General features: G+C 31.2%; 2 protein-coding genes and 1 long non-coding RNA gene across 3 annotated transcripts in view; 2 read left to right on the top strand and 1 right to left on the bottom strand.

The window, feature by feature from the left end:
• The window catches only part of LOC148282598 (leukocyte surface antigen CD53-like), a 35,243-nt gene that overhangs the window by 9,049 nt on the left and 2,278 nt on the right, over nt 1-23,916 (bottom strand). Inside the window, exons 4-5 of the mRNA XM_088224855.1 lie at nt 21,877-22,053; nt 21,164-21,385 (exon numbers count right to left, since the gene is read on the bottom strand). Of these exons, the coding sequence (XP_088080981.1) occupies nt 21,164-21,385; nt 21,877-22,053 (399 nt within the window). The remainder of the gene's footprint in view (nt 1-21,163; nt 21,386-21,876; nt 22,054-23,916) is intronic.
• On the top strand, nt 1,942-16,578 carry LOC148282599 (uncharacterized). Its single transcript, XR_015822059.1, has 3 exons — nt 1,942-3,208; nt 11,737-12,088; nt 16,119-16,578. It is a non-coding gene; the product is annotated as an uncharacterized LOC148282599 (long non-coding RNA).
• On the top strand, nt 3,215-7,933 carry LOC148282600 (uncharacterized). Its single transcript, XM_088224854.1, has 9 exons — nt 3,215-3,878; nt 3,975-4,043; nt 4,129-4,188; nt 4,659-4,718; nt 4,800-4,859; nt 4,940-4,981; nt 6,187-6,745; nt 6,841-7,100; nt 7,525-7,933. The coding sequence occupies exons 1-9, from the start codon at nt 3,560-3,562 to the stop codon at nt 7,884-7,886; spliced, it is 1,791 nt and encodes a 596-aa protein (XP_088080980.1). The 5' UTR covers nt 3,215-3,559; the 3' UTR covers nt 7,887-7,933.

Genomic DNA, 23,916 nt, shown 5'->3' with positions numbered 1-23,916 from the left:
GTCACCGTTACGACGGCTGTCAACCGCATCAATGTTCACTACGGCCGTTAAAATACGGGGACCGCTGTCCTAGGAAACCCGAGCTTTAACGTGTATTTAGTACGTAAATACGCGTTAAATATGCGCTTTCTACGCGCGCTTTTGCGTTCAGAATATCACCCCAGTAGCTTCTGACCAAGTTTTTAAGATCAGACTGAGGCGCGGCGGATGGAGTGCTTGACCCCCCATCCTTACTAGCGGGGAGGGACGTTGTCTACCGGTCCAAATCGACTCAGTTTGACCAAAGGAACAACTGTGCCAAGCGACTTGCCTTATTCACATTTTGCAAGGTCCATGTCAATACGACCCCTAATATTACAAATTTAATAGTGGTTATTCTACGTAACATTTTTTTTATTATTTGTAATTTCTTAATTTAAAAAAAAAATGTAATAAAATAATTCACACAGTTAACAACAACAAATGTAATTCTATCTAATTTGTGTAATTCTATAGTTGAAGATATATAATACGTGAAATTGTATCGGAGAATACCTTCAAATTGTATGTTTTCGAGTATGTATCTTTGTTGAATTACCTTATAAAATAAATAAATTAATAATTAAAATGTTATTGACGTTTTTTTTTTATTTGCTTTCAAATATTGCTACTGTATCAATATTATGTTTTGGTAAAATATATTTTATTTATAAAAAGGTGTTTTTTAAAAGGTGTTATAATTATATGATTAATTAATAACGTATATTATTTGTTCACTGAGGAAGAGCTTATTTTTAATCAACAATATTTTGAGTATGTCCAAATGCTTGTAGACGAGGCTGGATTTCACTCCCTACGGAGTTTATTAAGATTAAAATATATTGCATGTTAATTTTAAACTTTATCATAATCTACTTCCAAAAGTCGGTAGATCTGTAAAATGAATATGCAGATAATAATTTCGTAAATATTCGTCATTAAATATATGAAATTCCAATATTATAACTACATAAACGTATAAAAACCTACAAAATGCGAGTAATAACAAATATGATTGAATTATTTATGACCGCTCGTCGTCGAATGACAGCATTACGCGAAATTAGATCGTCTGAAAGCTGGGCTAATAGTCCAGTGTCGCTTGTACTGTAGCGTGGGGCGCTTTAGCCTTGGGCTGGAGGCGCCGCCGGGGCGCGAGGGGCTCTAGCGGCGGCGGGGGAGATGGCGCCACTAAGCCGCCCAGCAGCCCGCACAGGGGCGGGAAAACTACATTTGAATTATGTATTTACTATTCTACTAGGGGTAACCAGTGCGGTGTCATACGTTTACCATAGAAAAAGGGTAGACAGGTACCTACGACTACGTAAAAAAATAAAAATATTATTCTTACTCTTTTTAGCACCCAAGGATGCGTTAGGGTCAATATAAATGCTTAATTGGTGTTATTACATACTTAATCGATTTATTAAATGTAGACTCCCTTTAGAAATATTTTTTTAATGGTAAACTTTACCCTTTACAAACTTTAGTTTTTCAAGAAAATAAATATAAAATAACTATATAATTTTCTACCGACCGTTACAAAGCTACACAAGCTATTTTATCAAGGTGTAATTTACTAATGAATCTTATCTTATTTTATTTTAACAGTGTTTACTAAATATTAAATCTAAACATAAGGAACTAATAAGTTAGGTCTTTTGTCATGTTGCCCTTGTAAAGATGGGAGGTGTGTTAAAAACAAATTTGTTTTATATTTACTTTATTATAAGGAATAGCCACAAAAATAGTGCTTCAAATAAATATAAATTATATATTTTATACTTCAGTCTAGTTGTCCTTTGTCCTAATTCTTTAGTTACAGCAATGAGGAAGTTCAGTGGTTTTTTTTATTTGTGGGTAGTCTAGTAAACTAGGTCAATTTTTTTTATATTTTTTTTTATCACATTATCAGCACTATGATTTTTTAAAGTTTTGTGTTTCTGAAATAACTCCGCGTGTGATGTCAGTGGCTCTCTTCCGCTTATTCTAGATCACTTATGCCCATTGGTCCATTGACGACAAAGAAACCGGAAATCATCCATAACGCTCGTATTATTGGTTGATTCATATGAACTAGTGACGTCGTTCAAAACAGTGAGTTTTTTTATATTTTTAATTTCGTACATTTTCAGAAAACTATGCCGTACAATTTATGCTCCAGGTTTTACCGCGCGCAAGAAAACATTTATTGTATCCAATTTCCCGTACGGCTAAAGTTCATAATTGTCGTACCAATGCGATGCTCTATGAATCGTCAAGTGCGGATAAGGTAATGATAATAATTATATCATTTATAAATACTGGCGTAGCATGAGTAATTAATATAAATGATGCGAAGGGTTTTTAGTTAGATTTTTAACGAAGTAGGTATATTATTTTCATTACAGATAAAGTATAAATAGTTAGTTTTTTATATATAACTAGCGGACCCGACAGACGTTGTCCTGCCCGAACGTTGGCTTGCCTGCTATTAGCTGATTGAACAAATATTTTTTTCGTAATTAATTACACATGTAATTTATTTTTTACTTTTTAGAGCTATTTATATATTCGTAATAAGGGTTAGTTTTTTTGTTTTACCTCCTCATGTGATTGGTTGAGATGCCTCTTCGTGATCAAATCAAAAATGTGCAAAAATCACTACTCTAGTGCCACAATCCACGGAGAAAATACGGGAATACGTGTTCATGAAAAAAAAGTCAGACCGCATTTTACCGTGAGCTTTCTAAAATTATGACACTCAAATCATGCCCAACGCGAATAATTTAGTCATTATTTAACCGCCAGCCGTGTTTTGACGTAAGCTTGACATTTAATTTGAAACCAAAGTAAATGAAAAGAAAAATGCCTGATAATGTCGTGAAAACTAAAACTGTATAAAAGGAACAAGACTTTTCCTGGATGAATAGGAAGGTACCTACATAGGTACTTGTTTATGATTGAATTTCAAAACAAAAAATATTAATATTTCTGAACGTTGGCTTGCCTGCTATAAGCTTCGGCAAACGTTTTTTCGTAAATAAGGACACACGTTATTTAGTTTTGTCTTGTTTTAGCTATTTATTTATTCGTAATAAGGGTGAGTTTTTCGTTTTATCTCTTCATGTGATTGGCTAAGAAGCCTCGTCATGCTCAAATCAAAATCGTGCAAAAATCACTACTGAAAAGAAAAATGCCTGATTGTGTAGTACACTGGGGTGACAGTCCCTATTCCGAAGTGTTTTACCCTTCTTGTATTGGTAGTAATGGATGTTTTACCTCTCTTGTGTTGGTAGCAATGGAATTGGTAGTATTCGCATCGCTATTTCGAGTAAGCGCTACGTACCTGCTACGTACGAGCGCTGAAGTCGCATCATGACGTCACACAGTTAGAAAAAGAAAATGGCGCGCGTGGGAAAACGGTTTAAATTATAAACTTGTGTTAATCTGTTAATCATAAATCTACGGCGTGCGTTTCCTCTTTTCGTTATTGTTTCTATGTTTGTGACAGTTTTCCCACCTTTTCTCTTCTATTTTTATCGCCTGTGATAATTTAACAATGTCTAAAAAGTGTTGTGTGCTTTCTTGTCAAGTTTCCGGGGACATCGTAAAATTATATTGCTTTCCCAAAAATGAGCCCGATGTCTTTAAAACTTGGGTTATTAACATTAATAACCCAAAATTAGACACATTATCACATAGTAGAATTCGCTGTGCATTTCGCGTGTGTCAAAGACATTTTCAGGCAAAGTTCATTGAGGGAAACTGTAGACTACTTCCCGGAGCAACGCCGGTTTTATTTACTGAAGAAGATATGGCCAAAGAAGCAAAAATAAAAAAACATTTTAATATACCACAAAACTGCGCTAATTTTCAAGGTAATATTGCTTAAGTAAATTTGTAAAATCATATAAACCATGCTCGTGTTTTGTCATTTAATTGTTTTAATGAAAACTAACAAATAACTGTTTAAGGACGAAGACCGGAACACCTCATCAGTACTGGCCCATTATTACCTGTCACTAGTAGAAGTAATATTACTGGTGAGTATACATTTTCTAACTTCCTATCTGTTTTTATTATCTAACTCTTTTTATCCAGTGTAACTCTTTATCTATCTGTTTTTAGATCCCCCTGTCTCTGCTGGACCTACAGCTACAAAAAGAAGATGTAACACTAACATTGCTCGTAAATATTTCATTGACTATATAATGATTATTTTTGAATAATTTTTTTTTTTATTTAAATATTTTATTATATATACAATTTTATGTTTTCTTTGCCTAGCTAACAAGGGTACATACCCCGTTCCAAGCTAGGCAACTACATGATTATAGTTTACAAAGGACAAACTAATAAAATATAAACTTACTCTTATACACATTTTTATACATATACACACACACATACACACATACATACATACAAACATACATACACACACATGTACACACACCCATGCAAGCATATACATACATACATTCACTAAACATAGACAATTTATTTGATATATTATGAAACTTCATAATTGCTATTTGTATATATACATATTTATATATATTTTTTTTTCATATTTTATTTTTAAGGCGCTGTATAGTAAAAAAATATCCCGACATCATGCCTGTGTCCCGTGTAAAGCTTTATCTATTTGATTTCAGGTCTCCCTGTCGCAGCTGGAACATCCACAGCAAGTTATAAATGCATCCCTAGCAATACCTGTAAATATGAATTTTCCTTTCCCTTTTCTTTTCCTAAATCATGCCTGTGTCCTGTGTAAAGCCATATCTATTTTTTTGCAGGTTTCCCTGTCACAGCTGGACCATCCACAGCAAGTTATAAATGCATCCCTAGTAATACCTGTAAATATGAATTTTCATTTCCCTTTCTTTTCCTAAATCATGCCTGTGTCCCGTGTAAAGCTATATCTATTTGTTTTCAGGTCTCCCTGTCTCAGCTGGACCATCCACAGCAAGTTATTACTGTAAATATAAATTTTCCTTTCCCTTTTCTTTTCCTAAATAATGCCTGCGTCCCGTGTAAAGCTTTACCTATTTGTTTTCAGGTCTCCCTGTCGCAGCTGGACCATCCACAGCAAGTTATAAATACATCCCTAGTAATACCTGTAAATATGAATTTTCCTTTCCCTTTTCTCTTTCTAAATCATGCCTGCGTCCCGTGTAAAGCTTTACGTATTTGTTTTCAGGTCTCCCCATTGCAGCTGGAACATCCACAGCAAGTTATAAATGCATCCCTAGTAATACTTGTAAATATGAATTTTCCTTTCCCTTTTCTCTTTCTAAATCATGCCTGCGTCCCATGTAAAGCTTTACCTATTTGTTTTCAGGTCTCCCTGTCACAGCTGGAACATCCACAGCAAGTTATAAATGCATCCCTAGTAATACTTGTAAATATGAATTTTCCTTTCCCTTTTCTCTTTCTAAATCATGCCTGCGTCCCATGTAAAGCTTTACCTATTTGTTTTCAGGTCTCCCTGTCACAGCTGGAACATCCACAGCAAGTTATAAATGCATCCCTAGTAATACCTGTAAATATGAATTTTCATTTCCCTTTCTTTTCCTAAATCATGCCTGTGTCCCGTGTAAAGCTATATCTATTTGTTTTCAGGTCTCCCTGTCTCAGCTGGACCATCCACAGCAAGTTATAAATACATCCCTAGTAATACCTGTAAATATGAATTTTCCTTTCCCTTTTCTCTTTCTAAATCATGCCTGCGTCCCATGTAAAGCTTTACCTATTTGTTTTCAGGTCTCCCTGTCACAGCTGGAACATCCACAGCAAGTTATAAATGCATCCCTAGTAATACTTGTAAATATGAATTTTCCTTTCCCCTTTCTTTTCCTAAATCTTGCCTGTGTCCTGTGTAAAGCTTTATTCATTTGTTTTCAGGTCTTCCCGTCTCTGCTCGACCTACAGCTACCAAAAGAAGATGCGCTTCTAGTTTTTCCTGTAACTTATTACTATTATTTTGAGTTTGAATCTAATTAATGATCTAGAATATCTCTTATGTGATGCTTTTTTTTTTTTTTTTTTTTACAATACCCCAAAGGGCATTTACAAAAATAATACCAATGAGTACTTATTATCTATTTTGATCTGTCTAATGTTGGTCCTACTTATCTATATCACTCTCCTGTTGCATTGTAATAATGTATTTTTGTTTTTCAGACCACAGATTCAATTGCAATTTCACACCTCAATCAAATAAAATTATCCAAGAATATAAAAAATGCAGGTCAGCAGCTAAAAGGTATCAGCGGAAGGCTATTTCTTTCAGGGAAAGGTTAAAGACAGCGACAAAATTTAGTCAATCTTCATCTTTTGACGAATTAACTAAAAATCTCTCCAAGGATGTTAAAACTTTTATGTGGTTGCAAATAAAGTGCTCCAAAACTACCAAGAATGGCAGGCGGTTTTCTGTTGATGAGAAAATTTTGTCCCTGGCTTTGTTGAAAAACTCGCCTAAGGGTTACAAACTCTTGCAGAAAATTTTTGCATTGCCTTCAAGACGAACCTTATTTAGGCTTCTTGAAGGATTAAATTTCCGAACAGGAATAAATGCAAATATAACAGCATTTTTGAAAAATGCTGTTAGCTCTTGGTCTACCAATGACAGAATATGTAGCATAGTGTTTGACGAGGTTTCACTGACACCATTTCTATCTTTTGGTGTGGAAAACGAAGGACTCCAAGGGCTTGTTGATTTTGGAACTGAGAAAAAAGCCAGGTTCGTTTTTTAAAAATATTTAGTATTGCCAACAAATTATTTAATTCCATTTGTAATGTCATAATTTTGAAAATATAACATTTTTCTTATTTCAGATTTGCGGACCATGCCCTGGTTTTTATGATAAGAGGGATTACGGGCTCTTGGCGTCAACCTATTGCTTACTATTTCTGTGAAGGGACAACTCCTGCCATTCAGTTAGTTAAATGTATTCGGGAAGTGTACGCTGCTGTATCAGATACTGGTCTTATTATTAAGGCCAGTATATGTGACCAAGGTGCAACGAATATTGGAGCACTTAAATATTTGAGAGAAGATACACGAAGAATGTATTTGAGAAATGGGAAAGATTATGGTAATAATTATTTTTAATTAATAAATTTGGAAAATAATAAATGCCGATTCAATTAATAAAAAACTTTGTATTTATATGCCAATCATAAATTTATTATTTGTTTAAAAACAAGTTTCTGGTATTTAGAATTACCCATCATCAGATATAAATGTAAACTTACAACGGTTTGTATTTACACCTAATGATGGGTGATGAATTCTGAATACCTAAGACCTTTGTTCTAACTAATATTAAACTCGTGTGTGGTGTAGATACGTGTTTTTTGTTTGAAAGTTATTCTACAAACTAAATTGTAAAACAGTAGAGGGAATTATTTTTATTTTCTTAGTTTATAAATGCAAAATTACATTCAGATTTTCTTTACAAATATTTTACTACTTCAGTTTTATACTATGTTTAATGTTTTATTGAAATTTGTTTTCAGATGAAACTTTTTTTGAAATATGTGGTCATAAAGTTTTTATAATTTATGACCCCCCACATTTGATAAAGGGGTTAAGAAATAATTTTCTAAATAAAAATATATCGACTGAGGGTAAAATTTCAAGCTGGGATGATTTGATTTTTGTTTATGAACGGGACGCAAGGATTGGAGATGTGAGATTATTAAAATCAATACACGATGAACATATTATACCTGACAAAATCAGAAAAATGAAAGTCAGCAACTGCGTCAAAGTGTTCAGTGAAAGGATGGTTGCTGCTCTTCGTTTTGCTGCAGAATTTGGTATGTATCTAAATGTACGGTATGATATAAAAATATTTAAAAAAATATTAAGTCTTTAATAAATACTTGTTTTTTTCTATTTCAGTGTCGTCACCAAAAAAAGAAAGTTTGTTAGCCACCAGTGATGTCGTTTTATTCTTCGACAAACTCTTCGACAGTACAAATGGTGCTACCAACTTTTCCAAAGGTAAAATGAGATACATTACGACACCGCAGTCTGCACACCATGCATTTTGGATTGATGCTATTAACAAATTGAAGAAAATGAAATTTTTGAATTCAGGGAGAGAGAGGATTGTACCATCTCTAAAAAACTATATTTTGACCATCAAAGGTTTTCAAGGGCTCTGGGCAGATTTGCATCAGGCTGGTTTTAAAAAACTAGTCACGCGACGTCTCAACCAAGATCCATTGGAAAACTTTTTCGGTGCAATAAGAATGTACAATGGAAGGAATGTGAATCCAACATGCAGAGACTTTGTCAACACTTTTAAGTCTGCACTCATTAGTCATTTTTTGTCGTCACACTCTCCGACATTTAACTGTGAAAATGATAGAGGGCGCATGATACTAAACCTAAAAGAGTTTTTAAGTTTCTCTCGTGATAGTCCCACATTACTTTCAGAACCTGAGCTCAATAATGAATCAAGGATGTCATTATCTAGTTTGTTAATAGCAGAATGCAATAGCATTACTGTGCGTGATGTATCTGTTTTACGCTCTCAACAGGAGAGAAGTAAAGTTGGAGCCCATGGATATACTGCTGGTTGGGTTTGTCGTAGATTGTTAAGTGACAATAACTGTGAGGCCTGCAAACAATCCCTTACTCAGTCAGAAGCTTCAATTCATCACAAATATGTATCGTTGAGAGAGAGAACCGGTTATTGTTTAAAATTAGCATCTAAAAGTCTTCTGAATTTATTTACAAGATGTATTGAAATTATTAATGAGTATTTAAATAATCCAAATAATCTTATCCAATCAAATATCCATAAAAACTTGCAGTATATTTTGGAGGAAAATTTAAATTTTGAGTGGTTATGTCCAAGCCATATAAATGTTATAAAGGTTAAACTCGTTAAGTTAATTGTTAAATTACAACTATTTAATTGGACTCAAGAAATAAATAAAATATTAACAGGAAAATATGATTCTAAATTACTTAATTCCAATCTAAATGTTTTACAAAAATTAGCTGTTATAAAAAGCAAAAGGTATTCAAAAAACAACCATTAATTTATATTTTAGTAACTATTGATTTGTTTACTCCTGCATATAAATACAGAAGGCTTTTATCACATATTTTTAAACAAACAATTATTTTTAACCTATTTATTTCTTTATTGTTGCAAAATGAATATGTTATATCTTTTTATAGCTAACATACAGTATTTCTTTAAAAAATTAACTTTAATTGTTCACAGCATTATTGCAAATTGAATATGTTATGTCTTTTGATAGCTAACATATGGTATTTCTTTTAAATATGGACTTCAATTGTTCACATCATTATTGCGAATTAAATATGTTATGTCTTTTTATAGCTAACATATAGTATTTCTTTTAAATATGGACTTTAATTGTTCACATCATTATTGTAAATTAAATATGTTGTCTTTTTTTTTAGCTAACATAGAGTATTTCTTTAAAAAGTGAACTTTAATTGTTCACAGCATTATAGCGAATTAAATATGTTATGTCTTTTTATAGCTAACATACAGTATTTCTTTAAAAAATAAACTTTAATTGTTCACAGCATTATTGCAAATTAAATATGTTATGTCTCTTTTAGCTAACATATAGTATTTCTTTTAAATATGGACTTTAATTGTTCACATCATTATTGTAAATGAAATATGTTGTCTTTTTTTTAGCTAACATACAGTTTCCTTTAAAAAATGAACTTTAATTGTTCACAACAATATTGAAAAATTGAATATGTTATGTCTTTTTTAGCCAACATATAGTATTTCTTTTAAATAAGGACTTTAATTGTTCACATCATTGTTGTAAATTAAATATGTTGTCTTTTTTTTAGCTAACATACCGTTTCCTTTAAAAAAATAATTCTAATTGTTCACAGCATTATTGCAAATAAATTTGTTATGTCTTTTTTAGCTAACACACAGTATTTCTTTTAAATATGGACTTTAATTGGTCACATCATTATTGTAAATTAAATATGTTGGCTTTTTAAAGCTAACATACAGTATTTCTTTAAAAAATAAAATTTAATAGTTCACAGCATTATTGCAAATAAATATGTTATGTCTGTTTTAGCTAACATACAGTTTTTCTTTAAAAAATGGAATAAAATTGTTCACAGCATTATTGCGAATTAAATATGTTATGTCTTTTTATAGCTAACATACAGTATTTCTTTAAAAAATAAACTTTAATTGTTCACAGCATTATTGCAAATTAAATATGTTATGTCTTTTTTAGCTAACATATAGTATTTCTTTAAATATGGACTTTAATTGTTCACATCATTATTGTAAATTAAATATGTTGTCTTTTTTTAGCTTACATAGAGTATTTCTTTGAAAAATGAACTCTAATTGTTCACAGCATTATTGCAAATTAAATATGTTATGTCTTTTTTAGCTAACATATAGTATTTCTTTAAATATGGACTTTAATTGTTCACATCATTATTGTAAATTAAATATGTTGTCTTTTTTTAGCTTACATAGAGTATTTCTTTGAAAAATGAACTCTAATTGTTCACAGCATTATTGCAAATTAAATATGTTATGTCTTTTTTAGCTAACATATAGTATTTCTTTTAAATATGGACTTTAATAGTTCACATCGTTATTGTAAATTAAATATGTTATTTTTTTTTATAGTTAACATACAGTATTTCTTTAAAAAATTAACTTTAATGGTTCACAGCATTATTGCAAATCGAATATGTTATGTCTTTTTTTAGCCAACATACAGTATATCTTTTAAATATGGACTTTAATTGTTCACATCATTATATAAGTATATATATATATATATATATACATATATAGAAGGAGAAGAAGATATACATGTTATTTAAGTATATAGATATTTAGATATATATATATGTGTAGAATTTAATAAACAAGTTTTGCTCCTCAGAAAATATTCCAATGTTATCTTTTTTTGTTGCATAAATCTATATTATCCATGTATGTATTGAAGCGTTGACTTATCATGTTTTTCTTTCCAGAACTTTAAATAATGATTGGCATGTCTAATTATGCGTTCCATGTTGACGTTTTTTTATCTAGCTTAACACTGAATTCTCCTCTAAATCAAAGTTACAACATAAACTAAATTATTAAAAAATCATGTTCCAAATAAAGTGTCTTTTTTTCATCTCCTCTGTCTTCAAAGCCTCTTCACCATTAATGATCAGTGTTAGGATAAGTTTGCTTTATAAAAATTTGTTGTTAAAAGTGGTGAATTCACTTTTAAATCACAAAAAAGGAAACTAAGATTTTTTATTACACTTTGTGTGATGGCAATCAATTTCCAAAACTTACAACTCATTATTTTCAAAATGCAGCATCATTAATGATAGAGAAGCTTTAATTCCTTCATAATATAAACGTGTAATTTGATCAGTAGTAATAATTAAAAATCGGTGGTAAAAGTAACAATTTGGAAAAAAAAACATTAAAAAGTGAATACTTCTGATTTTTAACTATTACTCAAGATCAAGCTATGAGCTGTAAAAGCTTTTAGGGAAAGTTTTGAATTTCCCGCGGATTTTTTTTCGATGGATATAAGCGCCAACGTGAAATAGCGCAAATACAAAATTTGACCAATAGGAATATGTTATTATACCTAAAGGTCAAATAGTTGTTACGGCGCCGTAGTACTAAGTGTCAGATCTGAACTAGTAATAGTTCTACATTATCTCTGGTGTAGTAATAGCGTGCAAAAACTGTCCAGATAAAAGGAAAAAGACTTTTTATTCATAAGTAGGTACCTAGATACTTGCATATGATTGAATTCCAAAACTAAAAATTGATTGTATTCAAATAATAAATTAAAGTAGGTACTTTGGTACTTGTTTATGCTTGAATTCCATGACATAAAATAATTCATTTTTCAAATAAATAATTCTTTTTGCAAATGTCAAACTCTGCGCTACTTACCGACAGTGGTGTATTTTGTGTAAGAATCCGGTTTTCAAAAATGTATCAAATATCGGTTAAAATTATTTAAGCATTACTCAAAATCCATTTAAAATCCGTTAATATGTAGAAATTAAGAAATCGTAAGGAACTTATTCAATTTAGTATTCATTCAAAATAATTTTTGATTATAAACCTATGTTGCAAACGTTAAAATACAGACTTTTTAAAAATAAAATGATTACGTGATCACCTTATTTTTATGAAACATATGACGCTCTATTTGGTTTACCAATGCAGTGCCCAAGGCACCACATAGAGTGCGGATAGGGGTACGATGTTGATGATAAAATATTATACAATCAACGAATAGCGGTCCTAAATCCAAATTGTCACGTATCCATCACAAAACAAGGCTTAAGAAATTTGACGCGTTGTGAATTCTGATCTCCAATTCAAGCTGTCACGTTCACGGGGCGAATAAAATTAATAAGGCGAAGAAAAATAATTACATTATAATATTACTGATTATAATTGTGCATATTCTGTGACGTCACTGCATGATAAAAAAATAATAGAAAGGGATTTACTAATCTGTTTTTCACGTAAGGAGATGTAGAATACTTCTACTTAATGGAACGATTTAATTTATTAGGATAGAGGATTCTCACGAAGTGGATACAAATATAAGCTATACACATAGAATTAAGAATAGTCCAGAAACCGCATACGCACATCAAACAGAAGGCGGCTCAACTACTCATAAATGAGTAGGTTTACGTTTTGACCCATTAGTTTCTTTGTAGACGTCGCTCAGTACGCAACTCCTGATTTGAATTCAACTATGCCGTGTTGTGTCCCTTTAAAGTGTAGAAATACTGTTAGGATCTTAAACAAACAGGATGCAATCACATTTCATGTGTAATTAGCAAATGAATATGTATATAACAAATGCATTACTTAAAAATTGAATTATTTTTCGATCTGTCAAATTGTCGAAGAAACTAAATGTAAATTTCGTTAGTGTTGCCAGGGTAGTAATTTTTTTTATTTTGCTCATCTAATGAGAGAATCAATGAAAAATGGATCTCGGATTAAACAACTCTGTGGTAGACATTTAACCGACATTATCTTCAAAACATCAAATATTTTATTTAACATGATATAAAAATATTTGTTTTATATTTTAAGTTTAAAGTTCATTAATTCAATTACTCTTATTAAATGAAACTTTACTTATCTATTCTGTTGTGTCAATCAATATTTCCGCGTGCACAATTTAATTTTAGAGAAATTTACAGATTGCTTTTTTTTTACCTTACATTTGTGTTATGATTTTTTTCCCCATCAAGCAACATATTACGCTGCGACCTCACGAATGCGCGCGGTGAAAGTTTTGCATAGTGGGGGAATTATTGGACACAGTCCGATGTATTCAAATATGATTCTACGCTCCTTCTGAACTATTCTTAATTTTATGGCAATGCATTATAGTATACCTATATATATTTTTATTTTTTTTAAAGAAAAGAAATATTTGCGTTCTTATAATTTACCCAAATATTTAATTTTGACGCACATATTTAAAGAGTTTTAAATAACTCACTATTAGAAAATGGGAATCAAGTTGGAGTAGAGTGGGATTCGATCCACGGACCTTTAGTCCGTGAGTCCGAGATACTAGCCACAGGACCACAACCCGATTATTTTTTTATACTTATTTACACAAAGATCACAAACTACGTTTCTTGAAAATATCTACCAGTTTCTCTTTTAAATGATAAATTTGATTAACCATGCTAAAACCGTGATATTTCAAGTTTACTTTAGGGTAGTTGCACCAAAAAACAAAAATGTTAAAAGAGCCGAATCAGTATTGCATTTTCGGGTTGCATAAGAAAAGTAAGAGAGCACAACGCATTTGGCCCATTTTTACGAAAACGCAATAATTATTTAACTTGATTTCTTTTGGCGCAACTGGGCGTTATCAGATAAAAATCTTTGACATAATACAGATAAAAAAATATTTTGATAATATTAAGAAATGATAATTATGATTATATATTTGCTTTTGTCACGAAAATGGCGCTATATAAATCAGTTGAAATAATAATTGCATTGTCAGCAACTAAATAATGTTTATTAATTTAAAGCATAAACTTTGTGGTAACACATTTTACTAAATGTTATTAAAACTTGTATTTAACCTCTTACCGACTTTTCTATATCTACCGGTTTCGAGGCGTACCCGTCTCTTCGTCAAGACATCAATAAAGAAAAGTCGGTTAGTTATTTACAAATATTTAAAAACATTTAGTAAATAATGGTTGATTGAACAGAGGCAGACGGAGATCGCCAACGCGGCGCCCCAGGTGAAAAATGTCGCCAATAATGTTCTAAAAAATAAATAACTCTTTTGTTTAGACATTCTCATAAATAACCACGTGTATGTTGTAAGTAACAATTCTTCGATTAACAAAACCGCACTGTAGAATAATTATAATGGAAAACGCATTTCTTTGCCATTTTGAACAATGCCTGCTAAACTAAACTTTGAAATTGTCGAAAGTGAGTTAAGGCTGTAGTCTGGTAAAACGAACGCAAAATTAGGAAATCATACGATTTTGTCATTTTAAAAAGAATGTTTTTTTTAAATCACGCAACAATAAAAAAATAAAAAAAACATAAATTAGATAAAAACAATATTTTTTAAAGGTATTTCTGTTAAAAATATACTTAAAAGTTTTATGTAACTAAAATATAATTACTTTTAGACCGGCGGTTTACGTCATTTCAAATTTAGACTAAACTTAGGTATCTGGGATCTCAATAAATACTAAGTATTGAACTAAAATTTGTCGTAATAATTTGAAGATAATAAATTGAACATGAAAGTGGCCGAAGCAAAATTTTATTATTTTGTTTTTAAAAAGAAATACAAGCATTTTAAATCACATACATTTTTGTGACATTTCCCTTAATATCTACGTAAAGTTATGCCTTCGGTAATACTTAAAAAAAAAAGAAATATTTTAGATAAACCTTTTTTATAGAATTGTATTTTCTTTTTTTTTAAAAGAAGATAATTCTGGTTGTAATATTTAATTTAAAACAACATCTTATTTACGTTTTTTTTTTACGACCTTCATACCTGCCCTTACCGAAAACGATAAGGCAGGTCTAAAGGTCATAAAAACGTAAATAAGATGTTGTTTTAAATTAAATATTACAACCAGAATTATCTTCTTTTAAAAAAAAAGAAATACAATTCTATAAAAAAAGGTTTTATCTAAAATAGCTCAATATATTTTTGTTAGTGTTACCGAAGGCATAACTTTACGTGGAAATAAAGGATGGGTCAGGGGTAGCACCCCCTGAATAGCATTCTAAATCTTCTCGCGGGGGTAGAAAAGAAAGAAATTTGGGCATTTTTATTTTTTGCGTGCGACTACACTTTGCTTCATATATGGCCACACTGATGATTAAACGCCAAATACATACGAACACCTGAAACCAAATATGATTTTTATTTAAAACATTATTGCAACCTTCAGCATTACCCAAAAAACTTAATTGGGTTGAATTGACAAAAACGTATTCGTTTTTTTCCGTTGTATAGACAGTTTTATAGTGTAAAGCTGTTAAATGTAAATTATATAACTTTTTATTTTTAGTCATTTGACGTTTAGTCATCAGTGCGGCCATATATGAAGAAAAGTGTACTCGGATACAAAAAAATAAAAATCTACAAATTAACCACTCTCTACTTCCGCGAGAAGATTCAGAATAGCACCCCAGTAGGTCCAACTTTAGTGGTAAATTACAGCAAAAACAGGCTCGAGAAAAATCACATTTTATCTTTGTGTTTTTAGTGGTAATTGAACCTGTAATCTTTTGTGCGCGAGTTGAGTATCTTAGCTATTACATCACGGAGACTGCCAATTCTCATGCCTTAAGGGTGCTTGTCTTGTCTCTATTCTATCATGTTCCTATTTCCTCCTTAACATTTCCTAACTTTCTTATTTTTCTATAAGCTAGTCAAATTTTTTCACTATCCCGTTAATTCGGGTTAATTATTTTTCTTAGTAGTTGTCAAGATTTTGTTGATGTTATATTATGATATGAGTTTTATTTAGATGCAGTTAATTATAAGACTCCTCTTTGTTGTTATAGGTACACTATCATTTTTGGAAAATGATGTGCCTAAACATGGCACAAGAGACAAGGACCGGCCAACAGAGGGCATGGGCAGGGTTAAAACATTATAAAAGTATAACAGAAGAGAGATCGTTCTCTTTTTCCACACCAACAGCCTCCGAACGAATACGTGACGTTTAATCTCTAAAAATGTTAATGTTTAATTATTCTTACTTGTTAACTCGGTGAAAAAATAAATCTAATGTTAGTAATCTTCAAGGCTTATCATTTAATGATGATGATCTACATAATTATAAATAACTGTAATTAAATAAATGAATTATTCTTAATCAAATCTGCAAAAGGTCTTGAAACCATGTCACTCACTCCCAGAAGTATCTATGGAAGAGCAAATGTTGGACGACTCCTTAAGAGACCAAAGAAGGAATGAGGAGATAAGACGCCGTACAAATGTGACCGATATCGCAGAAAGAGTGGGAAGACGACAATGGCAGTGGGCGGGTCACGTGGCGAGACAAGAAGTCGATAGGTGGACCCCCAGAATACTAAACTGGAGACTCTACAGGAATAAAGGGAAAGTAGGGAGACCACAGAGGACACAGCCTGATGACATCGTCGAACTCGTGAGACATAGGTGGAAACAGAGTGCCCGAGACAAAGATTTGGAAGACGCCTATATCCAGCAGTGGAGAGAAATGGACTGATAAGAAGAAGAAGATATCTACAAACTTACATTATATTGTATGTATGACATACATGCAATGGAGCCATGCTCTACGATTTTGATTGTGATGAAAAAGCTGATTTTGATAAAAATTTAAGAAAATATGAAAACAAAATAACATATTTTTTTTAAAATTAAATTTTTAAAAAAGGTTCTATATTTTTTTTATTACAAATAATATTTTTTACTGTATACTATAATTGCAAAGATGGTGCAAAATTACGTCACCTGTGTAATTTATTCTAATTTTATGTTAATTACATACCATTGTTTTCCATTTAAGAATTCAAAGAACATATCATTATAAGTATTTATTATTTCATTAACATTTTTATCTTGTTTTGACTTTTTATGCATTAATATTATTTGTACATTGGCGGACTTATTGCCAAATGGCAATTTCATTTAACTTTTATTTTTTTTAGTTTAAATATGTATGCAAAAAAAAGGTTTCCTAATCAGTACGTACAATAAGATTTTGCATGTCAATTATACAATAATTTTCATACTTTCATTATCTATAATAAACCAACACACATGGGAATGTAATGTTTAAACCGAGCATATATTATAGAGAATCGAAAAATGTTATAGATGAATAAAGAGGTCCACTATCTATAAGCAGAATGGTGAATGTTTCATAGTTCATTAAGTGGCCGCTTAAACCAGCCAATGACATGTCATAAGCCCTGTAAATGCCTAGACTTCCATATTCCGTTCCCTAAAATATCCTCCATCTCTTTTGCAATAAAGTCATTATATTATGTGTTTCTATATTAGAATTTTTTCCCAGATTGTAACATTTAAAATTTAAATGTTGTTTAACCCTCCCGTAGCAAAGGGGGGTATCTAGGGTCCCCCAGGTAGCATATTGTTCAATACCTTTTTTGTTAATCATCATATTGATTTAATTGTTTGCATAATCCTACGCCATAATGTTAAGAAGGTATCAAAGATATTAAAATATTTCTCGGCCGAATTATTTGAATAATAATCCACATTTGTCTTTGCTCTCCGCGCTTCCATATACAATAGTCTCGGAACAGTATTTTAAGAATAAATGTATGAATTTCGCAGAAAAATTGAAATATTATGAACCAGTTCTATAAACACTACACCATCACGATCATAACTATATACAGGGTGTTCTTTAAACCCTGTCACATCCGAAACCACAATGATCAGTATGGGCAAGAAGACATATTAGCATATTTAAAAAAATATTTAGAACATGTTTTAAAAATAAAATATTTAAAAAAAACAAATGGTTGCTTACTTCTGCAGGGGAGAAGTGAGGGGAGCGCAGCGCAGTATCAGATTCCCCCCTCCCCCTCCTCGTGTCTGCCCCTGCAGAAGTAAGCAACCATTTGATTTTTTAAATATATTTTTTTTTTAATTTTACTAGTTTTAAAAAAATATTTTAATGTGCCAATATGTCTTCTTGCTCATACTGATCATCGTGGTTTCAGATGTGACAGGGTTTAATGAACACCCTGTATATACATATATTTTTTTTAAATAGTATTTATAGCATTTTAGCGGGATTTTCGTGGTACCCCCCTCAGTCACTCGCGGATTATTTTCACCTTCAAGCTCGGAAAGGTTAAAGTACATATGAGGAGCAACCCAACAGTAATAACACGCCACTGGCTTATAGAGTCGCCCGTATGGATAAAGGCCATTCTACGATTATCAAACACGAAGTTAGCTACAGTTTACAACAATAAAACGGGCCGTAGGTACTCAGGTCGAGAAGTGCAAGCGCAAAACCGAAACCGTCCGAAATAATTCATTTTCAATTACAGAATTCTTTTTGAAAATGTCAATCTCTGCTCTTTTCACCAACATAGGTGCACTGTATTTAGGAATGCGATTTTTAAAAATGTATGGAATGTCAGTTGATATACTGATATTACCAAAAATCCAATAAAAATAAATAAATGGGTAGAAATTATAAGGAATTTAAGGAAATGATCTTATAAGAATTCATAAAAAACCAATGTTGTTTGTAAACATTAAAAAACATTTTTTTTTTACACACTAAAAATAACATCTTCCCAATTTTTGTTATATGTATTCTCGTCGAAAGCAATCCTGGTGATGGATAAAAAAAACATTTACGCTCCTAACTATTTTTCTACTTAATAAATTGAAGATTTTAATAGCTATAAATATGCTCGTGGCAAAGATCTATCTAAAATAGAAAAAATAATCATTCTAAAGTTTAACAATTTATAAGAAAAGATAAAATAATATAAGAATTCAGTTTTAGTTTTATGACGATATAGTAATGTACTCATAATTATTCTTTGGATCAAACTGTAAAACAGTGTGTTCGACATTATTTGTGTCCACCCGTGTCAGTGAAATATTTTTTTTTCTATATTCTGCATTTGATTTTGATTTTATTATTACATAATAAATTATATATGTCATGTTATTGTAATATAAAAGAAAAGAGTTTTTCTATTTTTTTAAATGCGCTGCAAATTTTATTATCATAAGTTTGAGAATTAATGTAACAATAATATTCAAACTGTAATAAAAAAATATGTATACAAACAAACACACATCTCGCCATTCTTCTGTAGGGGTTGGCAGAGAGGATAGAATGCCATATCACTCAGTCTTTGCATACAGACGTCACTTACTCTACATTCATACATCTTCGCATGCACGCACGCCGATTATTCCTACTCTTGACATCTCCATCTTCAAGTATATGTTGGATTTGATCATGCCATATCTTTCTCGGTCTTCCTTGTTTTTGTTCTAGCCGTTCTTTTGCTGTCCATCTGTTCTACATGCCCGAACCAACTCAGCGCCCCTTTCTTGATTTTGTCGATATAATGCTTGTCTCAGCCGTTATTCATGCATTATTTTACTACACATTCCCCTGAAAGATCGCAGTTTGACAGCATTCAACCTACGTTCATCATTATTTTTCCAATGCCATACTTCGCTCCCATAAATTAGGGTCGGCACCAGAACTTTACTGTGAACTGCCAGTTTTGCCTCCTGCGACAAACATTTGTTTGCCTAGGTACATTTCAGTGCACCGTTCACCCTGTTTCCGGCACTCGCCCTCCTTTCAATATCTTTCTCAGTCTTTCCATCCCTAGTAAACATACTTCCTAGATCGTCAAATTCTTTTAACTGATTCATAATATTTCCGTTCACACTGATCTACATTTGGTTATACTTTCATCCCTTTCAAAAACCATTGCATTCAACTTATCAACATTCTTTCATTTTAAATGCAAATTACAGTGGTGAATTACAACACAGTACCCAGGCTTGAGAAAAACCACATTCGATTTTTTGTGTTTTCACTGGGAATCGAACCCAGAACCTTCTGTGTGTGATTCAAGTGTCTGAACCACTACACCACGGAAGCCGCTAATTCATAAGCGAATTACTTTTCTTGAATACATTGTAGACTTTTGTTACCAAGAATTGCATTGAATATATTAAACAATAAAATAAATGAGACCAAATATAAAATCACGAGTGTGTGAATCCTTTTCAATATTTTATAACTGGAAAGTTTTGTAGAATCAAGCTATGGTATCTAGATTGCTTATCATTGCGTATATCAGAGTAAAACACTCAAACGAGCCCAACCCAAAATTGACTAAACCAATGCTAACTGATTACAAAGAAATCATATCATTAAAACATTGATGTGTCATTATGTTTTGAACCACAATGGTTTTCCTCGCAATACAACATAATTAGGTGAACTGATGTCATGTAAACTGTCCAAAATTTTAGTACTGAGTTTTACAATAGTTTAAATCTAACATATCTTTATTTTAAATTATTTATTTCTGGTTAGCAGAGTGAAGTAAAACCAATGAATTTGTGACTTTTTTTAAATGTTGAAGTCTTATGAAAAATGCATATTATTTTTACAAATTCACCATTCTAAAATTCTGATAAAATCTTTGTAGTATAAAACAATTTTACAGGAATATTTGTAAATAAAATAATTTTTAACCCAATCCATGCAGGCGACTCACCGGTGAGCCGCCGCGTACTTGCCCTTTACGCGGGTGACTCACTAGTGAGTCGCGAGTTTCCGAGAGATATCTGAATAAAAACATACTAGCTGAAAATCTCAAATTATCACACTACTGACATCTTGTGTCCTTTAACTAAAATACGGTTCCCAGCTTACCAAGCAAAAGTTTTAAGACAAGCCCTAGTTCTGATTTAAGTTGTCAGATGCAATCTTTAAATAATGAAAAAAATTTACTGTTAAAATATTTTAAAGTTATCAATTATTTCCGTTTCAATTAATACAATCAACAGGTCAATTTAAGTCTTTACTCACCTGCAGTAATCCAGCTCCAAGGGCAGTAAAACAAACATTGAGTAATACTTCCTTCAATGTCTGGATGAGGGGGGCCAGGCACCCTCGCTGGAACAGGGTTCCGCAATCTCCTCCCGCTTGTGGTGCGCCGCCCACGATGCTATCACTCCCAGAGCAGCAGGCCAAAGGCACAAAGGCCGTAGAGCGATAATCACTAATTCCACCAACACCGCAACACTGCAGCTAAAATAACAGAAGTATATTATAAAGTATGAAAAAGGTGTAACAAAAAAATGTGTTTTTGAATAGAGTATCAAAAAGATAATTGAAAACTCATTTGACAAAAGCGTAACTTCCAGAAAAGCTGGCTTATTTTAGTAATCAACCCATTTTTTTGAATTCCTGTGTAATATACAATACGTATATTGATGTTATGTTTATTTATTGTGATTATAAAAAAAACTGTATTACAAATTTGGTAATTTTAAGAACTATAAATACAGTAGTAAAAAATATGTTTAATTAGCCAAAAAATTTTAAAATATTTAAGTAGCAAAATATTATTACTGGAGTGAATGAGGTGAAAATATTGAAAAAAAATATTTTGTTCTAAAGAATTTTGAAGAAATTTTAGGTCAATTTACAGATTATTATGTTTAGTAGGTATTACAGGTTCAACGGCCCAGATAAATGAAATTAAATTGTGATTAACTAAAAAGTTCAATAAATTTTACCTCAGTTTGCAAATTGGTCCATCGCTTTACAGCAGATTCATATTTGTGTTCTGTTGAAGCCAAAAAATCCATATCCAAGGCGGCTGTTACTTCATCTTTTAAGTTATCCCAAAGGACCAGTGCCCAAATGCTGCAACTCAGTTGTACCACAACCACTAATAGCAATAGTACACCAAACTGAAAAAAAATATCAGAAAATTTAAAAATCATAAAAATTCATTGGGCAAGACCAACATTGCAAATCTGTATTTTGTTTGGCCAGTTTTGAGACATGCAACAAAAAATTGTTTAAATATGGTAAACTACAAAAACAGCATGTACAAAATAATTTAATGATACTAAATATTTTACTTTATTTTCTAATTCTTATACTTCTATACTTGTCAAGTTCAGTCGAGACATGTCTAAAAAAATTGTATGCTATTTTATGTAAAATTTTCCTATCTATCTAATTCACTACTTAAATAATTTCAAAATGTCACCAAAATAATAAATAAACTACAAAAATAAATGGTCATGTTATTAATAAAAGTTTATTAACATAACAATTCCTATAATCTGCTACATTTTTTAGGTGATATAATTCTTTGGATTGTGCGTAGTCTGCCTAACTAGGTACAACCTGTTTTAAGGCAGAAATTTTTATAAACAGAGAAAAATAATAATAAAACATGAGTACCTACTACGTAGTGTATTTATTATACGAGTTTAATTATTATCTATACTTAATGCTTTGAACATAATTAATATTATCTATACTGTTATTTATCAATATGTTTATGTAACTCTTTTGACTTCACTCTACCCAAATTCGGAATACATTGAATATTTTGGGTCCCAAATACCTGGATTATATCGCTGGGTCTTCTTATAAACATTCCTAAATTCCTGTTTTAAAGCACACATTTTACCTATGTAGCCAATCAGTGTCCAAAAAATATTTAAAACTCGGGCACAAATCAAAAATATTTAATTTGAAGACAAAATTTAAATATTTATTTCCTCACCATCTCTAATCTTGTGATTTAGAAATGTTTTACTCATAAAGTTGATGATTAATATGTTATTTATGATTTATAATTCATTTGTTTTTACAACCTAACAGGCCACGAAGCCCAATTACAATTGTGAATTGCACAGAACACCCAAGCTTTAAGAAAAATCACATTTAATTTGTGATTTTACCAGAATGGAACCCAGAACCCAGGGTGAGTAAAGCAAACTGCACCGTGGAAACCGCCTTATATACTAGTTTTAAACTTTAAACCTCAGTGCCTCAAAATGGCAATTTTGAATTTTGGAATTGGACACAATGTTAATACATATTACGGGTTTTTACATATTTTAGAAATTACATTCAAGTGCAGCAGTGAAACGTAAGTATGTAAATTTAGTTAAAATTAAAGATAACATAAGAAAAACTAAACGATACAATAATAAGTCAAAATAAGGAAATGTACCAACATAGGTATATGGGTACATAGAAAAATATTTAATAAATTTACATATGAAAACATACACACATACATACACATGCATATGCATACATACACGCACATATACATACACGCATGTACATATATATACATACATGCACATACATATACATACACATAAGTTTATACATTATTATAGAGATACATGAGAAAAAAAAAGTAAATAAAGAACAATATTAAGAAATTTTATACAAATTCATTTATAACCTTTTGAATACTTAACCTATATTTATATTAAGCAGAATAAAAATATTAACTTCACCATACTCGTTACCTAGCCGGTGTAGTCTAGGTATTGGTGAATTGTAATAATAATTATGACTGCCAGGAGATTAAAAAAATAATGTTAGCTGCCGAGTATTTCGAACGGATACTTTTAAGCTGATAACACTAGTTAATTCCGGGACGTCAAATACGCCATTTGCTATTTTATATAAATTTAATAAATCATTTATAATTCTTCCATATTTAGTGTGCATAATAAATTATCGTAATCAATATTTTCAGTGGGTATATTAAGTTTGTAATTGATGAATCTAAGGAA

The sequence above is a fragment of the Micrasema longulum genome, unplaced genomic scaffold (genome assembly GCF_059751315.1).
Source record: "Micrasema longulum isolate JH-2025_06_02 unplaced genomic scaffold, ASM5975131v1 h1tg000311l, whole genome shotgun sequence".
Taxonomy (NCBI): domain Eukaryota; kingdom Metazoa; phylum Arthropoda; class Insecta; order Trichoptera; family Brachycentridae; genus Micrasema; species Micrasema longulum.
The sequence above is the reverse complement of the archived record's forward strand: the minus strand, read 5'-3'. Positions and strand labels throughout refer to the sequence as shown.